At 35.9% G+C, this 26,251-nt stretch overlaps 1 protein-coding gene and 1 pseudogene across 6 annotated transcripts; one reads left to right on the forward strand and one right to left on the reverse strand.

Moving 5' to 3' along the window:
• Positions 1–10,709: 10,709 nt before the first annotated feature.
• On the forward strand, positions 10,710–20,329 carry MRPL11 (mitochondrial ribosomal protein L11). Of its 6 annotated transcripts, XM_010252240.3 has the most exons (6): positions 10,710–10,863; positions 11,192–11,310; positions 15,630–15,661; positions 15,781–15,818; positions 16,209–16,365; positions 19,657–20,329. In XM_010252240.3, the coding sequence occupies exon 6, from the start codon at positions 19,675–19,677 to the stop codon at positions 20,140–20,142; it is 468 nt and encodes a 155-aa protein (XP_010250542.1). In that variant the 5' UTR covers positions 10,710–10,863; positions 11,192–11,310; positions 15,630–15,661; positions 15,781–15,818; positions 16,209–16,365; positions 19,657–19,674; the 3' UTR covers positions 20,143–20,329. The 6 variants fall into 6 exon arrangements, with proteins under 6 accessions (XP_010250542.1, XP_088757813.1, XP_010250538.1 ...); XM_088901687.1 differs by lacking the exon at positions 15,630–15,661; XM_010252236.3 differs by lacking the exon at positions 11,192–11,310 and having other exon boundaries at positions 10,737–10,863.
• Positions 20,330–20,589: 260 nt separating this feature from the next.
• On the reverse strand, positions 20,590–24,611 carry LOC148800897 (uncharacterized protein At2g37660, chloroplastic pseudogene; annotated as a pseudogene).
• Positions 24,612–26,251: the final 1,640 nt, after the last annotated feature.

The following is a 26,251-nucleotide window of genomic DNA, read 5'->3' on the forward strand; positions in this document are numbered from 1 at the left end:
TTGTACCCCGAACTGAGAATAAATATAAATATATAAAGTGCAAAACCTTATATTTTGTATTACTTTGTATGTATTTATATTATACATATTAATCATTGAGATCACTGGTCACCACAATCAAATTGGTGGAATTATTATGGACTGTGAAGGAAGCCCACAGTTTGGCAGTTCAGTGAGAGGTCCGATCAAAGGGGTTTTGAGCTTAAGTTGTGAATTTGTGATTGATACTTGTTATTTTCTACCAAAAATGCTTTGGGTTGATCAATATAAATTAACATATAATAGTTATTTGAGGCTATTTATAATTGAAATAGGTATACCTTAAAAAACTGCATGTGATGTTTAATCCAAAACTTTTCAAATAAAAATACTGAGATTTTATCCAAAACTTTTCAAATAAAAATACTGAGATTTGATCATGATACCAAAAAGACATAATATCAAAAAAATAACCAATCAACCATTTCATAACAGCAGTAACCAATTAGTTGATGTTTATCAAAATTGAAGAATTTTCTTTTGTCATGTCAGGAAGTCATCATCTACTTGATGGGGTCTTGGGGATAATGACTTGGTTGGGTAATATTAACAAATTGTATTAATTATCCTACTTAGCCTCTGTTTGGTATCTTTTATTTTAAGTACTTATTCAAATAAGTATTTAAAATAAGTGGTGGGACCACAATAGGTGGAAATAAAGTATTTATTCATGTTTGGCAAAAAGCCTAAAATCAAAATAAATACTTATTTTGAAAACAAATGGTTTAAAACTTATTTTAAGCACTTATTAAATAAGTGCTTATTTCTTTTCTGCAGGACAAAACTATCCCCTTTCTAAAATTCCATTTAGTGCCCCTCTTTTTATGCTATGTTTGGTTTAAAGGAAAAGATAAGGAAACCCATACAAGATTTGTAAAGACTTTCCTACCTTTCGTTTCTTTTCCCTACTTTTTCCTTCAAAACGAACACAACATTAGAGAAGACAATGGAACCAGCAATGGCAACAATGAAGTTGCAACCAGATGGGCGGTGATTGCTTTTTTGGTTTCAGTTTTAATTTCTTCCCTTTCTCATTCAGTTTGTCAAATTCAAGTCTTAAAATCAACAACAATGGCAGTTTGTTTGGGGATCCAGATGGTCTGAGCTAGTTAGTTTCATTTTGGTTTTGAATTTGCTTGATTATGTTTTTGGTAAACTGTCACTTTCATTCTCTTGTGCATTATTTCCAGTCCGCACGCAGTGGATCTCCCAACAGCAAAATATAGAAGCTCTTCAAAATTTTCCATTGATGTTTCCTTCTTCATAAAACATTACACAAATATTCTAAATAACTTTTGAACTGAAATTAATCTTCTATTTTCTTTTTTTGTGGGTTATGACTATTATTTTACAATTGTTAAATTAACTATTATTGTTATTATCATCATCGTTACAAGAAATTATTTTTCAGCTCGTGTGTTATATTTTCTTAAACAAAATAAGTTTTAATTAATAGTGCCATGTGTGTGACATGTGGGTGTCAACTATCCACAAGAGTACGGAGTCATGCAAGTAATATAGTAAGGAGTACAGAATCGTTCCCATAAGGAATGATTTATTTAGCCACCTATTAATTTCTTCTCAACTTGTTTAAAGCAATAATCAATTGGGTTGCGAATTAAGGAATTTAGACTAACAAAGTTGTTAGGGCTTAATTCTATCACGATCATCAAGTTTCAATACTAATAAAATCTCACGAGGGCTGTTATATTCCAAGGTGTTTCCTAAAAGCACTAGTCGATCTTTCTCAAGAGTCGATTAGCTAAACCTATGTTTAATTAAATAGAATTACAATTAAGGAATTCTCATTCTCTCAATTGAAATCCTCTTTGCATAAAATACACCTATGAGGAAATCCTACCAACAAATGATATCTCTACCTAATTAGTTCCACCTCGATTATCATCTCTCGATGCATAATCTTGATTAAAGAACAAATCATTGGTGATCAATCAATGATAAGTAATCAGCACAAATAACACAATATAGCAAGAACCTCATCGATTTTACTAATGACTGAAAATCAATGCATGATCAAGTATTAATCCCTAACAATAGAAACCTAACCACTCATGATGTAATTAAGAACAAGCAAACTACCCTAATTAATTTCGGATCAAACCACTCTTCGTGATAAGAGAAGTCACTGCATACAAGAATTGACAGAACCGATTCAGCAATCAAATCTTTAAGCTATTCGACTGAGGTGAAGTTAGTCTTGGGTTGGCGAAACCCTAATTTATGAGCAGTCTCTCTCGAGAGCAGCCCACCCTATCTACGATGACAATTCCTATATCTCTATCAAAAATTGAATCACCATAGATGCATTAAGAACACAAAATCTGTAGGTCATCAATTCAGGTATGAATGATTGCCAACCGAACCATGCAACTTATCTCTAAGGTGCATTCAGTCCATTTCTTGATTAGATGATCTAATTACCTAAGTCTTTCTCAAGCAGTTCAAGTAATCATAGATGCAAGAACAATTCGACCAAGATTGTTCTAAAAATTAAAACCCTAATCAAGAATCCCAAGAACAAATCATACTCAATCGGATCTGCCTAAGTTTAATCACAAAACAGGATTAAAGCTGATCATGACATAAAAAGGAAGAAAGAAGAAAGATTCAATAGAGAAACCTCAATAACCCTAATTGAATCTAGGTTACCAAACTGTAGAACCAAAGAGGACTGTGATTATCCTTCAATTCGCATTCAGCAGCCTCCTCCTCTCCCTAGCAGCTTTCTTCTTCAATTTTCTTTCAGGGGTTTGAACCCCTATCTCCTCTTTTTCTCCTCTTTTTATATCATTCTCTTCAGATAAAACCCTGTTCTCGTGTAAGTGGGGGAGTGGTGAATTCCCGGATGAAAACTTGCAGGCTAAGGAATTGCTCCAACACGTCAGCAGTGCGGTTGCAGATAATTCGGGCCTAATTTTGACCTCGATTCAGTCTGTATCTATCAAAACTCAAAACATTAAAGTTGTATAATTTTTTTTATCTTTCCAACGCATCTTGAATCATCTCAATTGGAGTCCGGATGGGAGAGTTATGTCCAAATTACCATGCGGCGCAGAAATTGTCCAGAATTACCCGATTAGCCTTGTTTTCCACTTAACGCCTCCTTTCGTGTCCTAAATCGAAATATAAGAATAATAAGTCCATTTAGGCACTAAATAAGTATAAAATACTACATATTAAGGGATAAAAATATGATAATTTTCATTCTCATCAGTGGGTCCATGTGTTTTATGAGGGCTATAATTGTCTTTTTCATTAAAATGGTTATATTTGTTAAGTTAGGGTTATAATTGTCATTTTTTTTTCAAAAACAAGTATGTATTGGTTAAGTGGCTCACCAAACATTGTAACCTAAATAAATACTTAAAATAAGTATAAATGGCTTAGGAAAATACCCTCATTAAGTACTTATTTAAATAAGTACTTAAAAATAATTACTTATAAAATAAATATTTATTTATCAAACCACTTATTCGTAAGGCATACCCCTAATAGGACACTTGTTATTTATTTAGCTAAAATAAATACTTATTTCTCTAGCTATTTTTTTCTAATAAAGGTGTGGTCGGTAATCTATATTGTGATGTTAAAAAGTGTGGTGCATTCTAAGCTATGAGACCCATCATGGTATGTTTGAACTTGTTAGGAACATACGACAATGTTATATACTTCGGTGGCATAGGCAAGGTCCCAACCATTTAGTTGGTAAGGTCTCGTATTGGTCGAAGCAAAGACTTGGAATCGATTCCCACCTAGTTAGGGGATTGGCTACCCCCATTGTGTAGCCCTTCAAAACATATAAAAAAAATACTTTGGTGGCGTAGTATGTTCTATGACATGAAGATTTCAAAATTTTAATTTTGTGTTAAAACAATGTTTTACAAGGTACGATGCATCTTGGAGCACAAGAAATTGACATTTTGTGAAACTGGCAAGATTGTCCTACTTGCCACTTTTGCTCAAACATCATTCTTTTTTTCTGATTTCTCCAAAATTAGAAATCATGATAAGAACTGATATCAATTTATCAGAATCTCTTTGAATAATTATTATTTATGCTATCACAGGTCAAAGCATTTAACCTAGACAATAGAATCACTAATCGAAAATGAGGCAAAAGCGGTTCTATTTTCGTATTGATTTTTAAAACATTGAAGTCACTTTGAGGATAATCTAAAAGGATACAAATGTATTTTATTTTCTTTTGGTAGAAACAAAGATTTTCATTAAAGGCGAAACAACTCAAAAACATAATAAAGAACTACAACCATAGAAACAAAAGAAAACAACACTCAACAAAAACTTAAGCAGCATCAAGAGAGTCCACTTGTAAGAGGGCCAAAACCTAGCTTGGAAAATCAGCTACCAAAAAACCTTTGGAGGTTACGACTTTTTTGGCCAAAACATGAGCTACACTGTTTGACTTTCTTCCAGAGTGAGCAAAAGGATAGATATTTATGAGGCAAAGTCAAAGACATTCTAGAACATGAAAAGAAATACACCTGAGGCACAAACTCCTTCAAAAAACAATTAACCAAAACCTTGTTATCGCTTTCCAAAATTACATGATCAAAATCTAGAGATTTAGCTAATAGAAGGCCTTCAAAACATGCCAACGCCTCGGCTTAGACTACTGAATCGGCCTTAATCCGACCATATTTAATTGCAAAACATCCCCCATAACTGTCACGAACAATAACACCAAACCTAGCATGAGATGGACCTAAGAGGCCAACATCAACATTAATCTTGATTCGGGCGTGTTCACCTAGATGCCCCACTACTAGCTCCTCTAGAGGGGAGTTGTGTTGGTGATGAAGTAACTTCCTGAACCTGAAGATTCCGCCACAGCCTCTGCACCCTGTTAATAATTAAGGAGGGGATTGGATTAATATCATTAAAAACATAATCATTATGCTTGATCCATACATTCCATAGCAATAGGGCCGAATAAGACAACAATTCTCTCTTCCTTTTCTTCTCGAGAAGAGTAGAATTTGAACCACTGCAACAACTAGTCTTCAAAATTCAACTCTCCACTATGGGAAGGGAACCTCATACTCAAAGCACTTCCAAACCAGCACATGCTCGCAAAAGAACAGAAGCACTGAGCATGGAATGTTGTTTCAAAATTTTCTTGGCACAGCGGGCATATTTCAAAATCAATAATATGCCGTCTAAATAAATTTTTCCTAATTGGTAGAGCATTCAGAGCAGCCTTCCAAACAAAAGATTTAGTTTTGGGGGGAATAGGTAGACTTCAAAGCATGGCCCACATGTTCTTTTCTTCTACTGAGTTCCTCCGGGGGGGAAATAGGAAGACTGTTGTCTTGTTAAGAAATAAGTAGATTTGGTTGTGAAGACTAGTAACCAAAGCAACTTATCCTCCCGTTCAAAATGAGAAAGATTGATAGCTAGGATTTTTTCTGCCACTAAGGTAAGAAATTAACTCCTTATCAGCCCCTCCTTCCAAGACCTTGTGTCTTGGTCGATCAAATCCCTAACTATCCTAATATTCTCATCACCATCTCTCGGTTCTTGAATCCTACAACCTGGAAAACCCATAACACAAGGGTCCCTCCAAATCTTTATATTGTTCCCATTGCCAACAGCCCAACAAACCCTATCCAAGAGCAGCTCCCTCCCTTTAAGGATACTCTACCATCCCCACGAACCTGAGGAAGGAAGAAAATAATTTAAGAATGATTTATTTTTAACATATTTTCCTTTAATGATACTGACCCACAGCCTATCCTCTCTTTTTGCCACTCTCCAAGCCAATTTTTCTAGGAGAGCCTTGTTAAAATCCAAGGGATCTCTGAATTCCAACCCCCCATTCAGCTTGTTTCTACTGATATGATCCCACCCAATCCAATTCACTTTTCTTCTTTCCTCAAAAAGAACCCCACTAAAACTATGACTAATCCTTAATATGGTGCTTAATGATGTCAACGGGTTTGAGACATTTTAGTTGGAAAACTGTTCCAACTTCCAAAGTTAGGGCCCCTAACTTAGGGGTCCAGGAGGACCTCAATCTTTTTGGATGCCACCAGATTGGGGTGTTTTAAAATGGAATGTTGATGGTGCTTTTGTCTCGCCCAATAAAACTTTTTGTGGGTTGTAGGTGTCAAGGATGTTGTCTTTTCTCCAGTTTTGGGTGAAACTCATGCTCTTTTTAAAACACCTAAGGTGGTAGATAATTTAAGATGGCATCTAAAAAAGCTTTGGGTCCATATGGGTTCCCAAACTTATTTTTCCAAAAATATTGGGAAGTGGTTAAGGATGATGTAATCCAAAAAATCCAAAAGTTTTTTAAGGAAGGAGTTCTAAACAATGACTTAAACAATACTTACATAACTCTTATTCCTAAAGTAAATAACCCTGAAAAGGTCTCTCATTTTAGGCCAATAAGCTTATGCAATACAGATTATAAAATAATAGCAAAGATTCAGACCAATGGACTGAAACCTCTCTTAAACGGTTTAATTTCCAAAAACCAAAGTGCTTTCATTCCAAACAGAGCTATCTCTAATAACATTCTTATAGCTCATGAGGTAATGCACCACATGAAAACATCTAAAGCTAAGGGAGGCATCATGGCTATCAAGCTTGACATGAGTAAAGCCTATGATAGGGTTGAATGGGTTTTCTTGGAAAATACTATGAAAAAGTTAGGTTTTAGTGAAAAATGGATCCAATGGGTAACGACATGTGTCACTTTAGTGACCTACTAGATCCTTGTGAATGGCTCCCCATCAAAGAAAATCTATCCCCATCAGGGTCTAAGGCAAGGAGAACCCTTTTTCTCCCTATCTATTTTTAATTTGCTCAGATATCTTCTCTTCCATCTTAAATAAAAAATTAGGCACAAATGAGTTGATTGAGATTAAAATATGTAGACAAGCTCCAATTATATCCCATTTATTTTTTGCAGATGATAGTTACATGTTCTTAAAAGCGGATTTTAGAAAAGCAGGTACTCTTCTGTATGTCATTTCCATCTATGAAAGGGCCTCAAGACAACAGGTGAACTACAATAAATTTGAAGTCTTCTTTAGTCCAAATTTGCATCCTATATTAAAAAAGATGATTTCTTGTTGTCTCCATATTAAAAAAGTGGAAAAACCTTCAATTTATCTAGGAGCATACCCACTAATTGGCAAGAAGAAAAGCCAGGTGTTTGCTTATCTTACTGAGAGAGTGGAAAATAAGGCAAAAAGCTGGAAAGAATATTTCCTTAATTCAATTGGGAAGGAGGTCCTTCTAAAGTCGGTCCTTACAACCCTTCCAACCTATTTTATGTCAAACTTTCTAATTCCAAAAGAGGCTTGCAATTCTATCTCAAAAGCCCAAAGGAAATTTTGGTGGGGAGATAAGGAAGGACAAAAGAAAGTAAAATGGACTCAATGGAGCCAAATTTGTAAAAACAAATCAAATGGGGGTCTTGACTTCAGAGACCCTCACTCTTTCAATCTAGCTCTACTAGCAAAATTAGCCTAGAGACTCTGTTAAGATGTAAGTAGTCTTCGGTCAAAGATTCCAAAGTCAAAATACTTCCCAAATACCCATTTCCTGCAAGATACAAACAAAAGTGAGAAGTAAACCCTCATGGGGTTGGAGAAGTGTTTTGGAAGGAAGGAATATCCTTAAAAGGGGTATTATGTGAAAAGTTAGCAAAGGAGACAAGGTGAGAGTTTGGGAGGACCCTTGGATTCTCAAACTAGAAAGTTTTAGGCCAATGGGACCCAAGAATGAAGGGGATCAAAATCTTATGGTTGAGGATCTCATTGACCATGAAAATAGATGTAGGAATAGAAGGAAAATTTTGAATATGTTCCTCCCACCTGTAGCTCAAAAAATTATGGAAATTGACCTCTCTCACTTACCGTGGGAGAATAAACTAATTTGGGTGAGGAGCAAGAATGGCAAGTTTTTTGCCAAATCATCCTATTTCCTAGCCCTTCAAATTCAGAAAGGGGATCAACATATCCCCTCCTCATTTGCTATGGACATAAATGTTTGGAAACAAATATGGGATTTTCCTATAAAGCCAAAAATAAAAAATTTTCTTTGGAAATGTATGCTCAATGTTGTGCCAACTAGAGAAAACCTTTTTCAAGAGACATTGTTTCCTCTAACTTCTGTGATAGATATAAAAATAACCATAATTGATTCTACACACCTTGTTGTTGTGTGATAAGGCCAGATGTGTGTGGCTTGGTTCAGGCATGGGAGTAAATCCAGAATTTACAAGAAACCTTAGTGGCTCTGAGAAGTGGTTCAAAAACAACATTACATCTCTTGAGAAAAATAACTTGGCCCAAATCGCGAACATTTCTATTGCTTTATGGGAAATTTGGAAAGATAATAATACCTTTGTTTTTGAAAATAATGAAGTAAATCTCTGTACTATTTTATTTGCTATTCGTAGGTCAATAGTGAAGAAATCTCAATTCTGGCTTCAGAAATTGGGAAATTGTTCAAAAGCTAAAAAGGTGACCCAGTCTTTTTGGGCCCCTCCATATCAAGGATGGATAAAGATAAACACTAATGGAGGTTTTTGCAACATGCAGAGGACTTCTTTTGGTTTTGTGGTTTGAGATGCAGATGGATATGTTTGGGGATCTGGTTTTGGTTAGTTTATTGCATATTCTCCCCTTGTGGTTGAAGCAAAAGCCCTTTTGGAAGTAGGTTTTTTTTTTTGTGTGTGTGTGTGCATCTGGGTGATTGAGAATGATATGAATTCAGTGATTTTTGAATTTGCTCTATTTTAGTCGATAGTCTTCTGGGAAGACATTAAAGCTTTGTCGGTTGGCAAAACTTTTAAATTCCGCAAGTGCCTTAGAGAAGCAAATGTTGTAGCTCATGCTGCAACAAAATTTGGACTAACTAATCGGTTTAGATGCTAGTTAGCAATTGCTAGATGTTTGTCCTCTATTTTTTACTATGAGCCTAGAATGATGCTTAGTTTTTTTTTTGTCTTTGTTTGTTTGTTCGGGGTTGTTTTCATGTTGTTTCCCTCTGTGTTGTTTTCTTTCATTTCCTGTTGTTGTTTTCTTGGTCGTTTCTGGCCCTTTAATGAATTGTTATTAACCCCCCCCCCCAAAAAAAAAGTGGTAGGTAATTCAAATTCTGACAATGTCATTTTTGAATAGGCCATGTTTGGGAGTGCTTAAGTTAAAAATAAGTGCTTATTCAAATAAGCACTTATTTGAATTTGGCACCCAACATTTTCAAGCACTTATTTTAGGGTAAAATACAAAAACCTCCTCTAAAGTTTTTAACAATCATAAGAACCTCCCCTATAGTTTCACTTTATTAAATCCTCCCCTAAACTTTTAAAGAACTCTACAAAAACCTCCCTTCCGTCACTAACTCAGACGAAAAAACCATTAAAATTACAAGAGTGCCCCTGATTAATTGTTAGGAGAGGGAAGGGAAGAGTAGAGAGAAAGAGAGAGATTTGAGGAGGTCGCAGTTGCTAGTTGCCGAAACTGTTCAATGCCGATGTGAAGAAGATGAACAGTGCCTTTCAGTTACTCTGGCTTGAAGGAAGAGAGGAGGGACAATGGGGACGAAGAAGATAGATGGAGAAAGAAGAAATCAAGGACAAAAACCAATGAGGGGAGATTGGGGGAAGGATTTCTTGTTGTTCCCTCGTTCAGTGACAAGAGGAAGGGGAAGCAAGGGCAATTCCGTCTGAGTTAGTGATGGAAGGGAGGTTTTTGTCGAATTCTTTAAAAATTCAAGGGAGGTATTAAAGTGAAATTATAGGAGAGGTTTTTATAATTGTAAGAAACTTCAAGGGAGGTTTTTATATTTTACCCCTTTTTTATATTGGGCGTTTGGTAGTCTTTTTCTCTAATAAGCACTTAAATAAGCAATTGTGACTATTTTGTCCTTCATTTTCTTTCAAATTTTCAAAATATACCCTTTGAAAGCACTTATTAAATTATTTTCTTTTATGAAAGTACTTTTATAAAAATACTTTTACAAAATCACTTTTATAAAAGCACTTTATTTATAAAATTACTTTCACAAAAGTGCTTTTATGAAAGTACTTTCATGCTTTTGTAAAAGTACTTTTATAAAATTTAAATATGGATAATTTTATGTGGTACTTTAAAATTCAACTAGGGATAATTTTGGAAGAAAAAAATTGAATAAGTGCTTATTGTATAAGCACTAAAAAAAACTAAAAATTTGGGCTTAAAAAATGAACCCTTACTTTTAAAATAAATACTTATTTTAAACTTATTTCCCAAGTATTTAATAACTCAAATAAGAATTTATTTTGAATAAACACTAATTTTTAAGCACTGTCAAACATGCGTTAGATGGCTAGAGCTCGAAGTCAATTTGACCATTGCAAATACAGATGCAGAATCAGGGTTGGGTATTTATGCATCTATTTTTCAGGGAAATAACTTCTGTAAGAGGGTTTAAAATGTCCAAATAGATGAAAACGATTAGGGTTTAAGGCTTGTAAGAATTTCGTATTGAACGCACAGACCGAACATCCCTTACTCCAAGTTTGGAAGTATTTAAAAATAAATGCTTAAAATAATTATTTTGGGTTTGTGTGTGGGAAATAAACCCAAAATAAGTGTTTGGATAATCCCAAATGTCCAGCCTTCTTTTAATGTTATTAGAATATTTTTCTTCCAAAACTATCTCATTTATGTTTTAAAATTCCATTTATGCCCTTCGAATGTAAAAACGCAGGGTTTTGCCAATCGAGGGTTTCTTCTCTACTAACTTCTGCAACCAGCGGCCGAACTTTCTCCTTTGCCAATTAATCTGGTAATGTATCTTCTGGTTTCTTATTTTCTTCTTTCGTATTTTTCATTAGGCTGCGTTTGGAAGGAGTATAAATTCCGGTTAAGTGCATTATTGTACTCCGGTTCAGAATTGAATGTGTTTGAAAACAGTGTAAAAAAACCTCTATTATCGTCTTATCGATGAAAATTTGCAAACACCCGATGATTTACATCGATTTAGCGGTGGAAAACTACATGCTTTTTTCGAACTAAAAAATCACGCCCTATTTCATCGAGGGAAATAGAAGAGGAGTTTACGCTCTTCCACCGGCACGGCACTCTGAGATCTGAGCAACGACTATTATTCTCAGATTTGAGATCTGAGGAGTTCGAAACATCCACCAACAGCCTTGAGAAGTCCGAGCGTCAGCGTTTAGCGTTGAGATCTGAACAACGAACCTCTTCTCTGTTGAAGTCTGCGTTTAAGCTGGTGAGAGAACAACGAACCTTTTCATTTCTCCATCCGATTTACTGAACAGATATTGATGTAGTGTTATTTTGTTCTTTTATTTAGTTTTTCTCTTGTTCAAAGCTCCTGACCATCATCGTTTTTAGAACGTAAAAGTGAAAGTAAAATTTCTCCTGTACCTGATTTTCATTTTCAAATACTGCTGCAAGATTTCTCCTGTACCTGATTTCTTTCAAACACTAATTGCATACCCTATTGACATATTACTGGCTCATGTCTCCTAGACCCATCATCTGTTCACACTGGTTGAAATCTTCTTCATATCATCAATTCGTCCTCAATTACATTTTTGGGTTAGGATCTGTTCACACTGGTTGAAATCTTCTTCGTATCATCAATTCGTCCTCAAGTTGATGAGTGATATGGAGAGGAATTGTAGTCTAACCTTGTCGTGCATCGAATTGATCTTGTATATCACCTGAGATGGAGCAGGGAATGGGCCGCCCCCCCCCCCCCCCCCCCCCCCCACCCAACCCAGAAATACCCCCCACCCCCCCGCAAAAAAAAAAAAAAAATAAATAAATAAAAATTCCCCTTTCACTATGGATGTGACTAAGTTGCCTTGAGGGACACAATGAGTAACAAGATATCCAACTCCCACATTTTTCTTGTACAAAATGATAGTCTAACTCAGTGTATTTTGTCCTGCAGTTTTTTTTTGCAAACTTTATGCCAATACCATGCAAAATTCTTGGAAGTAGAGTTACTTATAGTTAATACAATGCCATTTACACAGAGTTATAGAAGAATGGTACATTTAGGGGATAGTATAAAATGAACAACATCATGTAAATTACAAAAGAAGTCTAACTAGCTTACATATAACAAATGAGTAGAAAATCTGTGAAACCAAGATTTGGAGTTTTTATATATGTTTGGCATTTGCAAACATAATGCAATATTTTGCATCTTGAAAGCCTGATGTTTTTTTTCCCACATGTACACTAGCTCCTTGAGAAATCTATGAAGATGTGCATCTTTTTTATGTCTAAATTGTTAGATTTCCCATTTGAGAATGAAAGCAATTGTCAGAACTAGCTATATCATTTGTGCATAAAGCAGGGTTGAAAGTTTTTTAGAAGTCGACATCTTGCACTTGGTTAAACCAATTAGCAAAAATACATGCTTTAAGGTCCTCTAATGACTCATATACTTTCAATTTCATTTTGGCATACATACACTACCAACAGTATTCATGCCAGAAAGTACAAGGAACCATGTCTAAGTAGATTAATCATTTAAAATCTGTAACTTTTCTTTCATTGCTGCTAGAAAATTTGGATGTTTAAAAGCTGATCTAACTGTTTTAGATTCAACAAAAAAAGTTGGCTATTGGAACTAGGAATTCTGTTTTCAAATGGTGGTATCCACTGCCACCATTTTTGGTGGATTGAAAAAGTCTGCAACAGAAAAGATACCTCCTGCCATTCTATTACAATGTTGTAGTTATTCTGTTTTCTTATTCACTCTGATAACATCACATAGGAGAACCTTGAAAATATCATTTTATTCTCTTGGATCAACTTCTCAAATTTAGAAAGCCTTTGTAAATTTTAAAATTGTCATTCATGTAGAGCTTCCATAATACCCTTTCCCAACCTGATGAAATTTTGTTAATAGAAAGTAAGGTGAAAAGTTATTTTTGTAAATTCAGAAAACACATTGAAAACAAGATCTACTAATAGTCTAGTACCTTAGCTGATTCTTTAGAAAGAAGTAGATTGGGGAGATGCCTTACCTCATTGTTGTACTTTGAATTCTTTTATATACTTTCTCCTTCTAAGTTTGTTCAGTTCATTTAGCTATTTTATTCCCATGCTTTTAGTCTTGACTACATAACAGGGGTTCCCCTTGATAATAAATAAAATGTAATCATTACTGATAGAAAAGCAATGAAGTTAAAGAAAGAGTAACCATTTGGATAGATATTCCACTGCAAATTCCTAGATTTCACAAACTTCAAGGCATATGGATGGCTAAAGTGGAGGTTGTTCAGCTACTTGTTCTCATCTCAATTTTCTTTTTTAGCTTTGGACCAACTCTATGTTTTTACTTTAAAACATTCCATATAAGACAAAAGTGTCCTTTTCCTTCTTTTATCAAATGTCATTCCTTCTATTGTAGAATAATTGAACCCATTTTTGTTGCATAATATTGGCTATATGTTTCTGAGATGAAGTACTAAAAGTCTGTTTAGTTTGCAATCGGAATTAGAATCAAAATCCTCCCAAATTTGTATCAGAATGATCCATTCTCATAGTCTGTTTGGTTCAGACAGGAATGCGAATGGGAATTGAAATCAGCAGGAATGGGATTTCATTCCCAAGGGAGGGGCAGAGAATAGCAATTCATTCAAATGGGGGAATGCCATTCCAGTTGGAATAGGTTGGTTCAGACAGGAATTGGAATGGGAATTGAAATCAGCAGGAATGGGATTTCATTCCCAAGGGAGGGGCAGAGAATAGCAATTCATTCAAATGGGGGAATGCCATTCCAGATGGAATCGGAATAGCCCATTCTAACAAAAGTCATTAAAAAAAAGACCTTGGTCTCCATGATTGCAAAGGTGGAAAGACATCTGCAGTAAGCAGGTCCTATCAATCATAAATTCCCACAGTTTTTGTGCTAATGTCTTAATTAATAACTCATTTCAGTTGACATATGGAAACAAGATTTTTGTGGCTAAACAAGGCTATATTACCCAGCCCTGGTCCTAGCTATCCATGGTCTTGGGAGAGGATGATGTTATTAACCTCTGACAACTTTTGTATGAAGTGGCTACTCTCAGACATGAACCTACACTTTCAAGCTTATCATCTGAGATTTTACCATCTCACTAAACTTACCTGCCTTTCAATCATCTGAATTCTTCATGTTTACTATGAATCTGATCTGTGTTTGTTTTGCACATAAAACAAAAGAAAATGAATGATAAACTTGGAAAACAATATTCAAAGGGAAATTGAATCATTTTCCTAATTTTTCTGGTGTTTGGATTAACTTGGAAAATATGCTAGATAAATATATAGATGTTGCAACATTTGAATTGAGATGACGAACCCTTTGTTTAGAAAAATGACTTTAGAGAAAAATTAGAAGGAATGTAGTGGGGTGGCTGAAGAAATACAGTACTGGTTCGTGGAAGTACAATAAGTACAAAGGGAGGTAAACATCTGGTTGGGATGAAAGCCTCCCCTCTAGTTACTGAAGCTAAAGCCTTTTTGGAAGCACTGAGATTTGCAATTTCACAAGACTTGAAGAATGTTTGTTTTGAGTCTAATAATAGCCTTCACTAATTCAGAGCGTAACAGGGGAGGAGTCTAATATTGATCATGAAATCCTTTTTGTCTGTAAGGATATTAGGAAGTTGCCTAATAAGAATGTTTGTTTTCTTATTTTGTATTATTTTATAGGGTTATTGTTGTGTATATACCATTTACAAAATATAAGATTCAGAAATGTGAACTTAACTAGCTCTGATGTGAACTTAACTAGCTGTTGGAATAAAATTCAGTTGGCTGTGTGGCAAGGAAAATACAATATGTTTCAGTTGGCTGTGGAAATTTCAGTGAATATTTTTGTGGAATTTCTGTAGTTTTTTTTGTGGAATTTCAGTACATTTTCTATGTGAAATTCCAATGAATTTTTATGTGAAATTTCAATGAATTTTTATGTGAAAATTCAGTGAATTTTCTGTGCAATTTCAATAAATTTCAGTGATATTCATACAAATTGGGATATAAACTGGTCATTGGGCCAATGACCAGCTTAATATTTATTATTATATAGCTGGCCTCTGCATATGTGGCAAAAGATGCAGATGTCTCATCTGCATGTAGGACAGATGAGAGATTGTGGCTGATCAATCAATGAACACCGGTTGGTGGGCTTCATGTGAGAAAAGCAGGTGAGAGATTGTGGGCTTCATGTGAGTAAATAGTCAAGTACACCGGTTGACACCAAATGGTCAATTAATTTTCAAAACCGGGTGACACAAGTCTACAAAGTATTTTTTACATCGGTTAAGTATCCAAATGGTAGCAAAAGCACACACCTTTGTTTTGTATCTCGTGCCAAACATGAAGAGCGTAAGTCAAGCATGCAAAAACAAACTGTTTTACATTTTTCTGAACCGGTGAAATGCAATTTTATACACTGCAAATTTGCATTTACACTCCTTCCAAACGCAGCCTTACTGAGCAATCGATCCAACAGTTTTTTATTTTCGTTTTTTTCACTGTTTCATTCTGTTATTCTCCTTCATCTGCTCACTGTACTAGCGGCGGAAATCTACTGCTCTCTAGTCAACCAGGTAATATATGATCCCCCTTTTTTGTTCATTTACCCATCCTCGATTGATCAACATTTTCGTTTTTTCTTTATCGTTTTGTTCTGCGGATCAACCTTAATATATGTTTTCCTCTGTTTCAGGTTGGGGTTTCTCGACTTTGAGTCGGAACTGCGTCCAGGTTGGTTAAATATTGGTTTTTTGAATTTCATTTTGCCCTAAATCATTTATTTGGTGTGACTCTCTCGAATCTCTGTGATTTTGCCATAAATCCAACCTTTCAATCTTTAGCATTGTAATGATTTGAATGAAGCTGAACCCAAACACAGCTTGGAATGAGGCTGAACCCAAAATCACTTGTTAATCTCTGTGATTTTGCCCTAAATTATTTCAAGTTGTGTTTGATGGTTATCCCAAACATTCAGATCCGAGTTCAAATGAGGCTGAACCCCAACTCCCTCATCTTCCTTTAGAGCACAACTACCGACTAACCCAATCAGGTCTGATATGTAACAAGTTTGTAGCCAATACAACATGAAAGCTTTTTGATTCTTTTTTTATTTTTTCATAGCCCAAAGCTCAAAAGCAAGAGTTATCCAAATGGAGTTAATCTCTTCTCAACTCTGAAAGCTAGAAGTGGTCTGGAACTTCTGCTGCCCGCGGAATATAAATCCTAACCAAAGGAGATAACTGCCACCTGCTGGTGACTGGTTACAGCCGAAGAACAAGTGAGTGCTTTACGTCTTCTTCTTCTTCTTTAATTTGAAACAGGATTTTTTTCCTCAAAATTGCTCTTTGTTATGGTTGATTACCCAAAAAGAAAGTCACTTTACAACTGTTGAATCGAGTTACGGTAGGTGCATCTGCCCATACCATGGGCAGATTGTTCACCGCTGCTCTCCTGCTATTAGATCTCTTTCATTGTTCCCTTTCTCTCTCTCCCCCTCCTTGGGTGGAATTATTTATTCATTTATTTGGTTATTTTCTTATTTTTATCCTTGTTTTGTGATTAGTACAATGGTGGTGGATAACGGGTGATGGTGGACATTGCAGATTTGATTTACCATTGCCATTATTAGTGTTATTATTTATTAGATTCTTTTTTTTTATTTGATTTGATGAATGACTCTACTTAAAATTAATTCCTTTCTCGTTTGCATGCACTGATGATAATTGAGAAACTGGTCTATATTTCTTAGCTTAGAAACTGTTAAATATGATTATCAAAGATCATATGGTGAAGAAGAGAGGGAGGGAGGGAGAAGGTCCCTATGACGAGAAAGCAAAGACCTATAAGATTGCTCTTGTACTTTGTAAAAGAAGGTTGGGAATAGGGGCTAGATGGATTCATGTGTCTCAATGTTGCTACTGTTTTGGACTTTCTCCCCTCATTCAGATTTGGAAGAGAAAGGCTGGCTTTTCATGTTTCACACAATTTAGTTATTATAACTTAGAAGTTGGGATTTTGAAGGACTTATGTGCTTCCTTTTAGGAGAAGAGAGAGAAAGAGATTAGGGGTCTGCTTAAAACGATATATTTGAAAGTACATATAAAAAATTGATATGAAACAAATTGATTGTATTCTTAATGCATAAAATATCACAGAAGTTTTAGTATGTATAGATTATCTAATTTAGATAGAAAAACTTATAAATATGAAACAAAATATAAAATAAAGATTCAAAAGCATAATATTCATATTAAAAAGAATATATACAGTAAAAAAATATGTAGATTGGCTATAAAAAGAAATAAATTATATATATATAAACATACACACATTTACATATTTTGTAAATACCTTGTGTATTGTATATTTGTATTTATATATGTATAAAAACTAAAAAATTAAACATAGAGCTTGAGGTCTACACCTTGCCCCATTGACACTCAACCACCTCACCTCTGCCTTTTAAAGCCTTGATTTGAATGATCAACAGTCCTGATTTTCTTGCTTTAGGATTTTTTTTTTCAAAGCTAAATGCATTTCTTTTCTATTTTTTGGGTAATAATTCATTTCAATATTTAAGCCTAGGGGTAATGTGGAAAATTAATCTGCAACAAAACCAAAAATTCTTTGTGAAACCTAATGCTTGTGGATATTGACACATTAAAGTATAGAAGAATACTGTTAAACACAAGTACACATTTAGAAGACTTCAATCACACCAGCCGTGCCAGGGGTGTGGTTCCAGTTCATTCAGAAAATGACCTAGATCTGTTGGGTCAGTGACTCAGTGCTAGCTTAGTGAAAGGAGTTGTTTGTGCTTCCTTTTGTGGCTCTGTTTAGCTAAATTTGTGGTCCCACTGCCCTTTCATTGATAAAATATAGGAAGTCATTGGGAACATGAGATTAAGGATAAAAAATAAACAACATAGAAGACAGGCAATAACTATGCATCACTTGTCTCTTAAAAACCACACTGAGATCAACCTAGTATAGTTTGCTGGAATTTGAACTAAATGATTTTCTTTTTTTTTTAAGAAAGGTTAACTAAGTTTTATTAAAAGTTAACAATTTTGTTGTTAAATACTATGACCAATCTTGATACTCTTATGGTGATGTTCATTCCAAATTCCAAAGCCAAAGTGTTGTTAGTGGTTTTAACATATTATACATGTAATTTTCTTATGTAAGTATAATTTCTGTAAATTGCTAAGTGGAAACCCATCTTAATTGCTAAGGCAAGGACATGGTGGAAATTGTAGTACAGATAAGCCCTTTTCTGCTTTCTAATGGCCAAACAATATTGCATAAGGGATTTTTTGCACAAAAAGCAGGTGGAAAAAGCACCTTCCTAAACACTTAAAAAGCACTTTTTAAACGATCGCTTTTTCAAAAAGCTGGTTTTGTAGAAGTCCATTTAGGAGAAAAGCACTCCCAAATGTGACCTAAGCATATCTGCATTTGTAAAATCGAGCTTAATTTGAACTACTCCAAAATAGGGCTTGGAGTTCAGATTTTTTATTCAAGAGTTTGATTTATGAAAACTTTTTTTATTGGTATGATTAATAGTAAAACATTTCCATTTTGCAAGAAGTTTCGAGTTTGCATTTTATGGGTTATGGTGTCAGCTACATGAATCCTATTCCACCATTCTGTCCTGTTCAGTACCATATCCATTTTACAATTGTTGGTCCTTAAATCATTTCTCACTATTTCAACCCATGTCCCTTTTGGCCTGACCTTAGTTCTTCTAGCCCCTTAAAACATATAATAGATCACCTTTTTCTTACTAGTTCTGTAGAAGGTCTTCTCTACATGTGCCAAACCATCTTAGTCTACTTTCCCTCATTTTTTTGCCTATTGGAGCTGTTCCTGGGTTCCTTTAAATAGGTTTGTTTCTAAGTTCCAACCCTATCCTTTCTAGTTTCCCACACATACATTTCCACGACACTTATGACTTATTGTTTTAGACATGTTGTTTCTTGATTTTCCAAGACTTTGTTCTATACAGCATGCTGGCCTTTTAACCATTTTATAAAAATTTCCTTTTATCGTAATTGGTATTATCCTATCACATAAAATTTTGGATGCACCCCTCCATTTAGCCCATTCTGCCCTAATTTCATAGGCAACACCCTCAATCTCACCCTCGTTATGGATTATCAAACCAAGGTAATGAAACAGGTCCTAAGTATATCCTGATTTCTACTCCTATCATTATTAAATTTATATTGCATGTATTTTGAATTAGTCCTACTTATTTCAAAACCTCTTGTTTCTAAGGAATTTGTCCATGAATCTAATTTTCCATTTAATCCTTCTTTGATTTCATCAATTAATACTAGCATCATCAATGAATAGCATGCACCATGGGGCCTTCTCCTGAATACGTTTAGTCAATTCATCTGTAGTTCAAATAAATAGATTGGTTGTATTGGCAGTTTTGGACATTTCGGTTAATGTTTGAAACGTGTGGCGGTATTGGCAGTCAATTCATATAAGACTAGTAAAAGAAATTGTCAGTATTTCGTATTTATGAGCTTACTTTCTGAACCAATACCCTCTGTTGCAGACGGCAATCCCCTCATCTATGTCTTCTCTAAAAGAAATATTGACCCGCCGTCCAGTGGCAGCGACTATTCGGCTCACTGTTCCAGCTGGTGCAGCCCGACCAGCACCTCCTGTTGGCCCAGCTCTGGGTCAGTACCGGCTCAACTTAATGGCTTTCTGCAAGGACTTCAATGCTCGAACCCAGAAGTACAAGCCTGATATTCCTATGGCCGTCACTATCACAGCTTTCAAAGACAACACTTTTGAGTTTACTGTTAAGTCTCCTTCAGTGACCTGGTACCTTAAAAAGGCAGCAGGAATTGAGTCTGGTAGTAGCCGTCCTGGCCATGTCATTGCTTCAACAATAACTCTGAAACACATTTATGAGATTGCTAAGGTGAAACAGTCAGACCCTTATTGTCAGTATATGTCATTGGAAGCAATTTGCAAATCAATTATTGGAACTGCTAACACAATGGGGATCAAGGTTCAGAAGGAGCTAGATTGATTTTATGATTCTTGGGATTTATTCAGTGTTAAGATGACTGAAATTTCTTCTAATTTAGTTTCATTTTTGGAGTAACTGAGAAGTTTATATTTTTTCATGTCATCCTTTGTTGATATGTTTTACTCTTTCTTCATGTTGATCCTTAATGGTTAAAATTTAGATAGGAGTATTTGTTTATATGATGCAAGGTTTCATATGATAGATTTAACAGGACATGTGACTAAAAATTAATAAAAAGGTGGTATCCAGAAAAAGAGAAAAAAATCCAAGTAGAGCAAATGAGCCCCAAAAAAAGGCACATCCACCCATAATCCAAGTTTCACCATTAGTCTAATTGCATAAAACCTAGGGACTTGAGAGATTCTCCGGTTTCAATATTTATTAGGTTTGCCATGTGATTCCTTTGTCAGAACTTTCCATGAAGAATTTACTGTGCTGTTCATCAGGTTTAAAAATTCAGCATGAAGTTCCATTTCACATGAATCAAAGGATGATTGAGCATACATTTCCAAAGAAAGGTCAATTGCTTCTCATGCCCAGTCATAGTCATTGATCCACACAATGTCAGTCCTTGATTCTCATGGTATCAGATTATGGTGGATTTTTATTGATTGTTAAAAAGTAAGCTCTGCTCCTTGTCACAATGCACCCACTCTATTTGATGTGTTAATGAGTGCATTTTGATTTGTTGTGCTCAGTTGCTCAAGCTTCAGGTATGGATCATCCACTTGAGTCATTAAGTGTGATGCAATTACAGTGAAACTATAGGTAATATGAGTTGATAGTCATGGATGAGTCAGATGTCAGACATGGGCACATGGTACGGTTGAAAGCTGGTGAAATTAACCCGGTATATGCATTTGGATGCAGGTTGTTTCCATCTTTTTTTAGTAATTAGATGGTGCAGACCATGAACTTATAGATGTTTAGGCCACTGGTGTTATTCAAATTTACCATATGGATTACCATGGTCTGAATCTCATTTTGTTTCAGTCTATCAGTAATGGTGCACTATGTTTTTGTAAACTGTGTCAAATTTCTCATTTTGACTCCATAGGTAGATGGGGTCAATCTGTACTTGTAACTTTATGGCTAGATATTCTTATTTACAAATTTGTTTACCTCCCAATTATTTTTGATGATTTAGTCTTTTGAGATGATTGGCTTGCCTTCTAGATACCCTCCCACCCACCTACCACAAAAATTAAAAAATGAGAGGAAATGATAGACACGTAATCCTATTGTGTCAGAACAAAATTAGGGTTAATGGCTGCAATTGTTAAGAGCAGGGTGGTTGAAGTTGAGTGGTGCATACAGAGTGATGTGTGACCAGAATACAACAACGATACTGAAAGGAAAGTTCCATGAATTAATTACAAGACTAGCATTACCATATTGGACAGAGAGCTGGGCAATCAAGAATCAACATGGAAAGAACATAGCTGAGAAGTTGGGATGGATGAGTGGCAAGACCAGAAAGGACAGAATTAGAAGTGCATTAAAGAGGAGTTAGGAGTGGCTCCAATTAATGACAAGATGAGGGAGAGTCAACTTGCTTTGATCATGTGTATGGGTAACCAATGACTGCATCAGTGAGGAGTGAATTGGTATAAGTAGAAGGCTCTAAAAGAACAAAGCAAAGAGAAAAGAAAACATGGCTCTTGATAGAGAAGAATGGCAGGACTAGATTCTTGTGGCCATCTCCAAATGGTTGGCATTAAACCTGAGTTAAGTGGAGCTTCAACTGTAGATGGTTTTCAGGCAATTGTTTTATATGATCAAAGGAAAGTTCCATGAATTAATTACAAGACTAGCATTACCATATTGGACAGAGAGCTGGGCAATCAAGAATCAACATGGAAAGAACATAGCTGAGAAGTTGGGATGGATGAGTGGCAAGACCAGAAAGGACAGAATTAGAAGTGCATTAAAGAGGAGTTAGGAGTGGCTCCAATTAATGACAAGATGAGGGAGAGTCAACTTGCTTTGATCATGTGTATGGGTAACCAATGACTGCATCAGTGAGGAGTGAATTGGTATAAGTAGAAGGCTCTAAAAGAACAAAGCAAAGAGAAAAGAAAACATGGCTCTTGATAGAGAAGAATGGCAGGACTAGATTCTTGTGGCCATCTCCAAATGGTTGGCATTAAACCTGAGTTAAGTGGAGCTTCAACTGTAGATGGTTTTCAGGCAATTGTTTTATATGACATTTTGATTTGATCACATGAGAGGAAGGTCCTGTCTTTCTTATGCCCTTCTAGTACAACATCACCATCATAAGGGGATTGTCCTAAGAACTTTGGATACAAAATAAGGTATTGATATGCAACATTACTTTTGTAGGTATTGGCAGAGAACCTATACCAGCTTTACCCACAAGGCATGTCTAGTTTGTCACTGTATCATAGCTGATGGTGTGATACGAGATATGAAGGCATAGGCTGAGAGAGACGGGACTGGGAAGTGAGTATTGAACTCCACCAAGGCATTATAACGTCCAGATTCCTCTCTATACTGGCGCACCATTAGGAGCCCACTATCAGGGCTGCCCTCCCCAGCGTTACCTATATTCCTAGGCTCTGTTCTAGGAAAATGTGTTTGATTTCTTTGTCGCCAGGTAAATCCGTGCCAATTTAGTTGTCAAATCATCAGGTTCGGCATGGTGTTGGTTCAATGGATGATATAGCCATCGACATTAATAAGAAACGGTGCTGGATGATACACAAAATGGGGCCTTGGGTAATGAGTGATCTCAAAACGCATTAAACCTTCTTGAAACTCAGGGATTTGCTAGAAACCTGCAAATACAGTAATTTTCCACTGTTGCTACCAATGACTGGTGTAAGCTCCAGACTGATTATCAGGACACCATATCTCAGAAACGAGTAGAAAATTGAGAGAAGCGAGCCTTGAAATCTTTTGTTGGAGTATCAGTTCCCTCGGGCTTTGAGGCCACATCAAATGCCTTGAACTTGGATTCTTCAAACTCCAACGTCTGAGAGCAGACTTCAGCTACGTCTGCCCTGGCAATGGTTATAGTTTCAGTCTGATGAAGCTCATCATCCTTCCCAACAAGTAACTCCCAAAAACACCCATCTGTATCTTGTAAATCTCCAGCCCTGATTATTGTGTACGGTATTCCAGAATCAGCCAGATATTGCTCGAGTCTTTCTCTTCCATATCGGTATATTCCCATTCTTAATACTGTTAAAGGGATGATTGGGATTTGTTCCACCCATAGACCCAACCAAAACAATCTGCTTCACTCCTGTCCTACAGATTTGGCTGCATCTATTTGATTCTTCTGCCCAACCGAGTCGACCTGCTCAGGATAGGCTTCATTTTCAAAATAGAACTCGGGCCTCCCACCTTTTCTTGGGTCAAACGAGGCTTCATCTTTTTTTTTTGATAAATAACGAGGCTTCATCTTTGGCACAGCACTGGTTAGAATAATAAGTGCACCGATTCCTTAGATTGCAGGAATTATGCTTTCAGCACCCCGTATATCCCCTAGGGAAACATCATCTGCTCCCCCAATTTTCTCCTTATCTTCGGGAATGGGGATGATAATAATTGATAACTTGGGCCTTGGATGATCAGTCATATAAGATTTGGTTCAATACATTGCTTTCCACATTCGTCCTTGCTTCATTCTAGTATGCCGCATGGAGGTTGTATATTTCCATCCTCTTTTCTCCACAGAATCTGGAGTCTGGACTATCCCGTCATCTGAAGATGGGGAAAACATAACATTTAAAAATGATTAATTAACAACCCCAAGATTGCGTGGTTGGCCTGGTTGCCATTATTTAGTGGTCCAATTCGAGGCCAATCCGCTAAAGAAAATGAGTCCAATCCGATAAAATTCGATTTCAATGTCCATCATTTAGTAGTGGCCATTCAGCATTAAATTAGGGGGCCCAGGTGTATCTCATCTGATGTCTGCGGATGACTGTCTGCTTCTTCTGGAGGCTAACCTGGATGCTTGCCATGAAGTTAAAAGCATGCTGGGTAGTTTTTGTATAGCTTCAAGATTGAAAATAAAGCTGGTCCCATATAATTGGGAGTTCTCTAGAAACAACATAAGCTATGGCATTAACATAATAGAATGGCGAAACAAGATTTATATAACTGGCCCCATATGGTTGGGAGAAGGCTTAGATGATGATGATGATGATAGTGGTGGTGGTGATTCAAAGGCATTCAATAGAGGCAACTTGATTATAGGTTTATCAGAATTGTTTTAATCCTTTAGAAAAAAATATCAAATATGTGGATTTAGTAACTAATCACTGCATGTTAGCATTTACTTACAAGATAAATCATAGAAGTGAGAGTTGAAAATGGATAATTGTACTCCTATTTATTGAAAGTTTTAGGGTCCGTTTGGTTTGCAGTCAGAACCGGAATCAAAACCTTTCGGAATCAGAATTGTAATGGCTATTCCCTCAAATGGGGGAATGCCATTCCAGCAGGAATGGGAATGGGATTCTGATTCCACTCAACCAAATGGGGTCTTAGTATATTTATTTATTTTTTTATGTTGTGATAAATTTATATAATAAACTTACAATTTATGATTCAGTTCAATTCAACACTCTCTTGATGTGGGATATGCAAATAATTTTCATATTTAATTCATGACCCACTAGTTCAGATGGTCGCTCAGCCTCACTCAAATAAAGAGGCTCGAGATCAAATGTAGAGATCAACAATTGGCTAGAAAACTGCTTATGGAATGGTCTAGAAACAAAATCTTACGTCTGTTTTGTCCGAACAACATAATTCCTCCAACATTAACAGAACACGCTTTTACAGTAATGTTTACCCTTTCCAAGCCTACTTATTTTTCTTAATTATTGTTATTTTTTAATATTTACTCGATTTCATCCTAATTAATTGACCATTTGACTTGCAAAACTGTTCTTTTGGCTTGCAATACTTCACTAAATGGAAATAATAATAATCTGACATTCAAGTGTTGAAACACCAAATAAGAAGAACCCACAAATCTTGGCACAACGATTGGGTTGCTCCATTGTGACCAGAGTTCAAATCTTATAAACAATCTTTGTGTGCAGGGGGTAAAGGTGCATGCATCTATCTCTCCACAGACCCCACATTGGTGGGAGCCTCATGTACTGGGCTGCCCTATTTAGAACTTGCAAATAATATTTTACGTTGCTCAAGACTTGGGTTTTGGGTTGGGCCAATTCAAAATTTGGCAAAATCTCAGCCTGAGCCCGGCCTGTGAACAGGTCTATCACAATTAAAAGACTAAAAGTGAAGATTTGATCATTTAATACTAAATTTGAAGATTTAAGTCTAGGTGGGCATTCAATACAAACTTTTCCAATAAGGTGTCCAACATCATGGATGGATTTGTATTACATGGTTTTCCAAAACAGCAGTTACAACCGTTAATATCGGCATTACGACACTGCTAGACCTGGGTTCGTTTTATTTTTTCCCTTTTTCCGCCCTTTGTAATAAACATGGGTCTATGTCCATACCATCATATTTGTGAAAAGCAATTATTATTGATGTTATTCCAGTAACAAACTTGCAATCAAAGTTTTATTTTAATGTCCAAAGTAGATGGTGGATACTCCTAAACCACCCATAAGAGAATTGTTGCACTTCCGATCTCAAATCTTCTGCGCTTCATGTATTGGAACAAATAGAGCCTCAAAATCAACAATTTTGACATGAACTGAATTTCGAAAAAAAAATGAAACTGACAAATATATAAGAGACCATTGAACGATATAAGTACACACATAGACAACTGTGATTATGTATATTTGACACATGTCGAAAGAAGTGTCATCTTCCACTAAACAAGCTTGGAAGGGGACCAGAAGGGCATTGCGCATTGGCTTGACAAGGACGTATAGAAATGTGAAAGATGCCATTCATTGATTCGAAGCCTAAGGATTTTTCCCTCCCAACGATCAGATTAGATCAGACCATGCCGTAGGGGATCTGAACTCCATAAATGTGGCCTGCTTTTCTTTTCTTTTCTTTTTTTTTTTCTTTGGGATGAGATCCAAAGAACTAAGCACATGTCCTATTAAGTGTAGTAGGAAGATAGGGTCGGGCTTTAATC

Source organism: Nelumbo nucifera, chromosome 3, assembly GCF_055504915.1.
Source record: "Nelumbo nucifera cultivar China Antique chromosome 3, China Antique-T2T, whole genome shotgun sequence".
In the NCBI taxonomy this organism is placed as follows: Eukaryota; Viridiplantae; Streptophyta; class Magnoliopsida; order Proteales; family Nelumbonaceae; genus Nelumbo; species Nelumbo nucifera.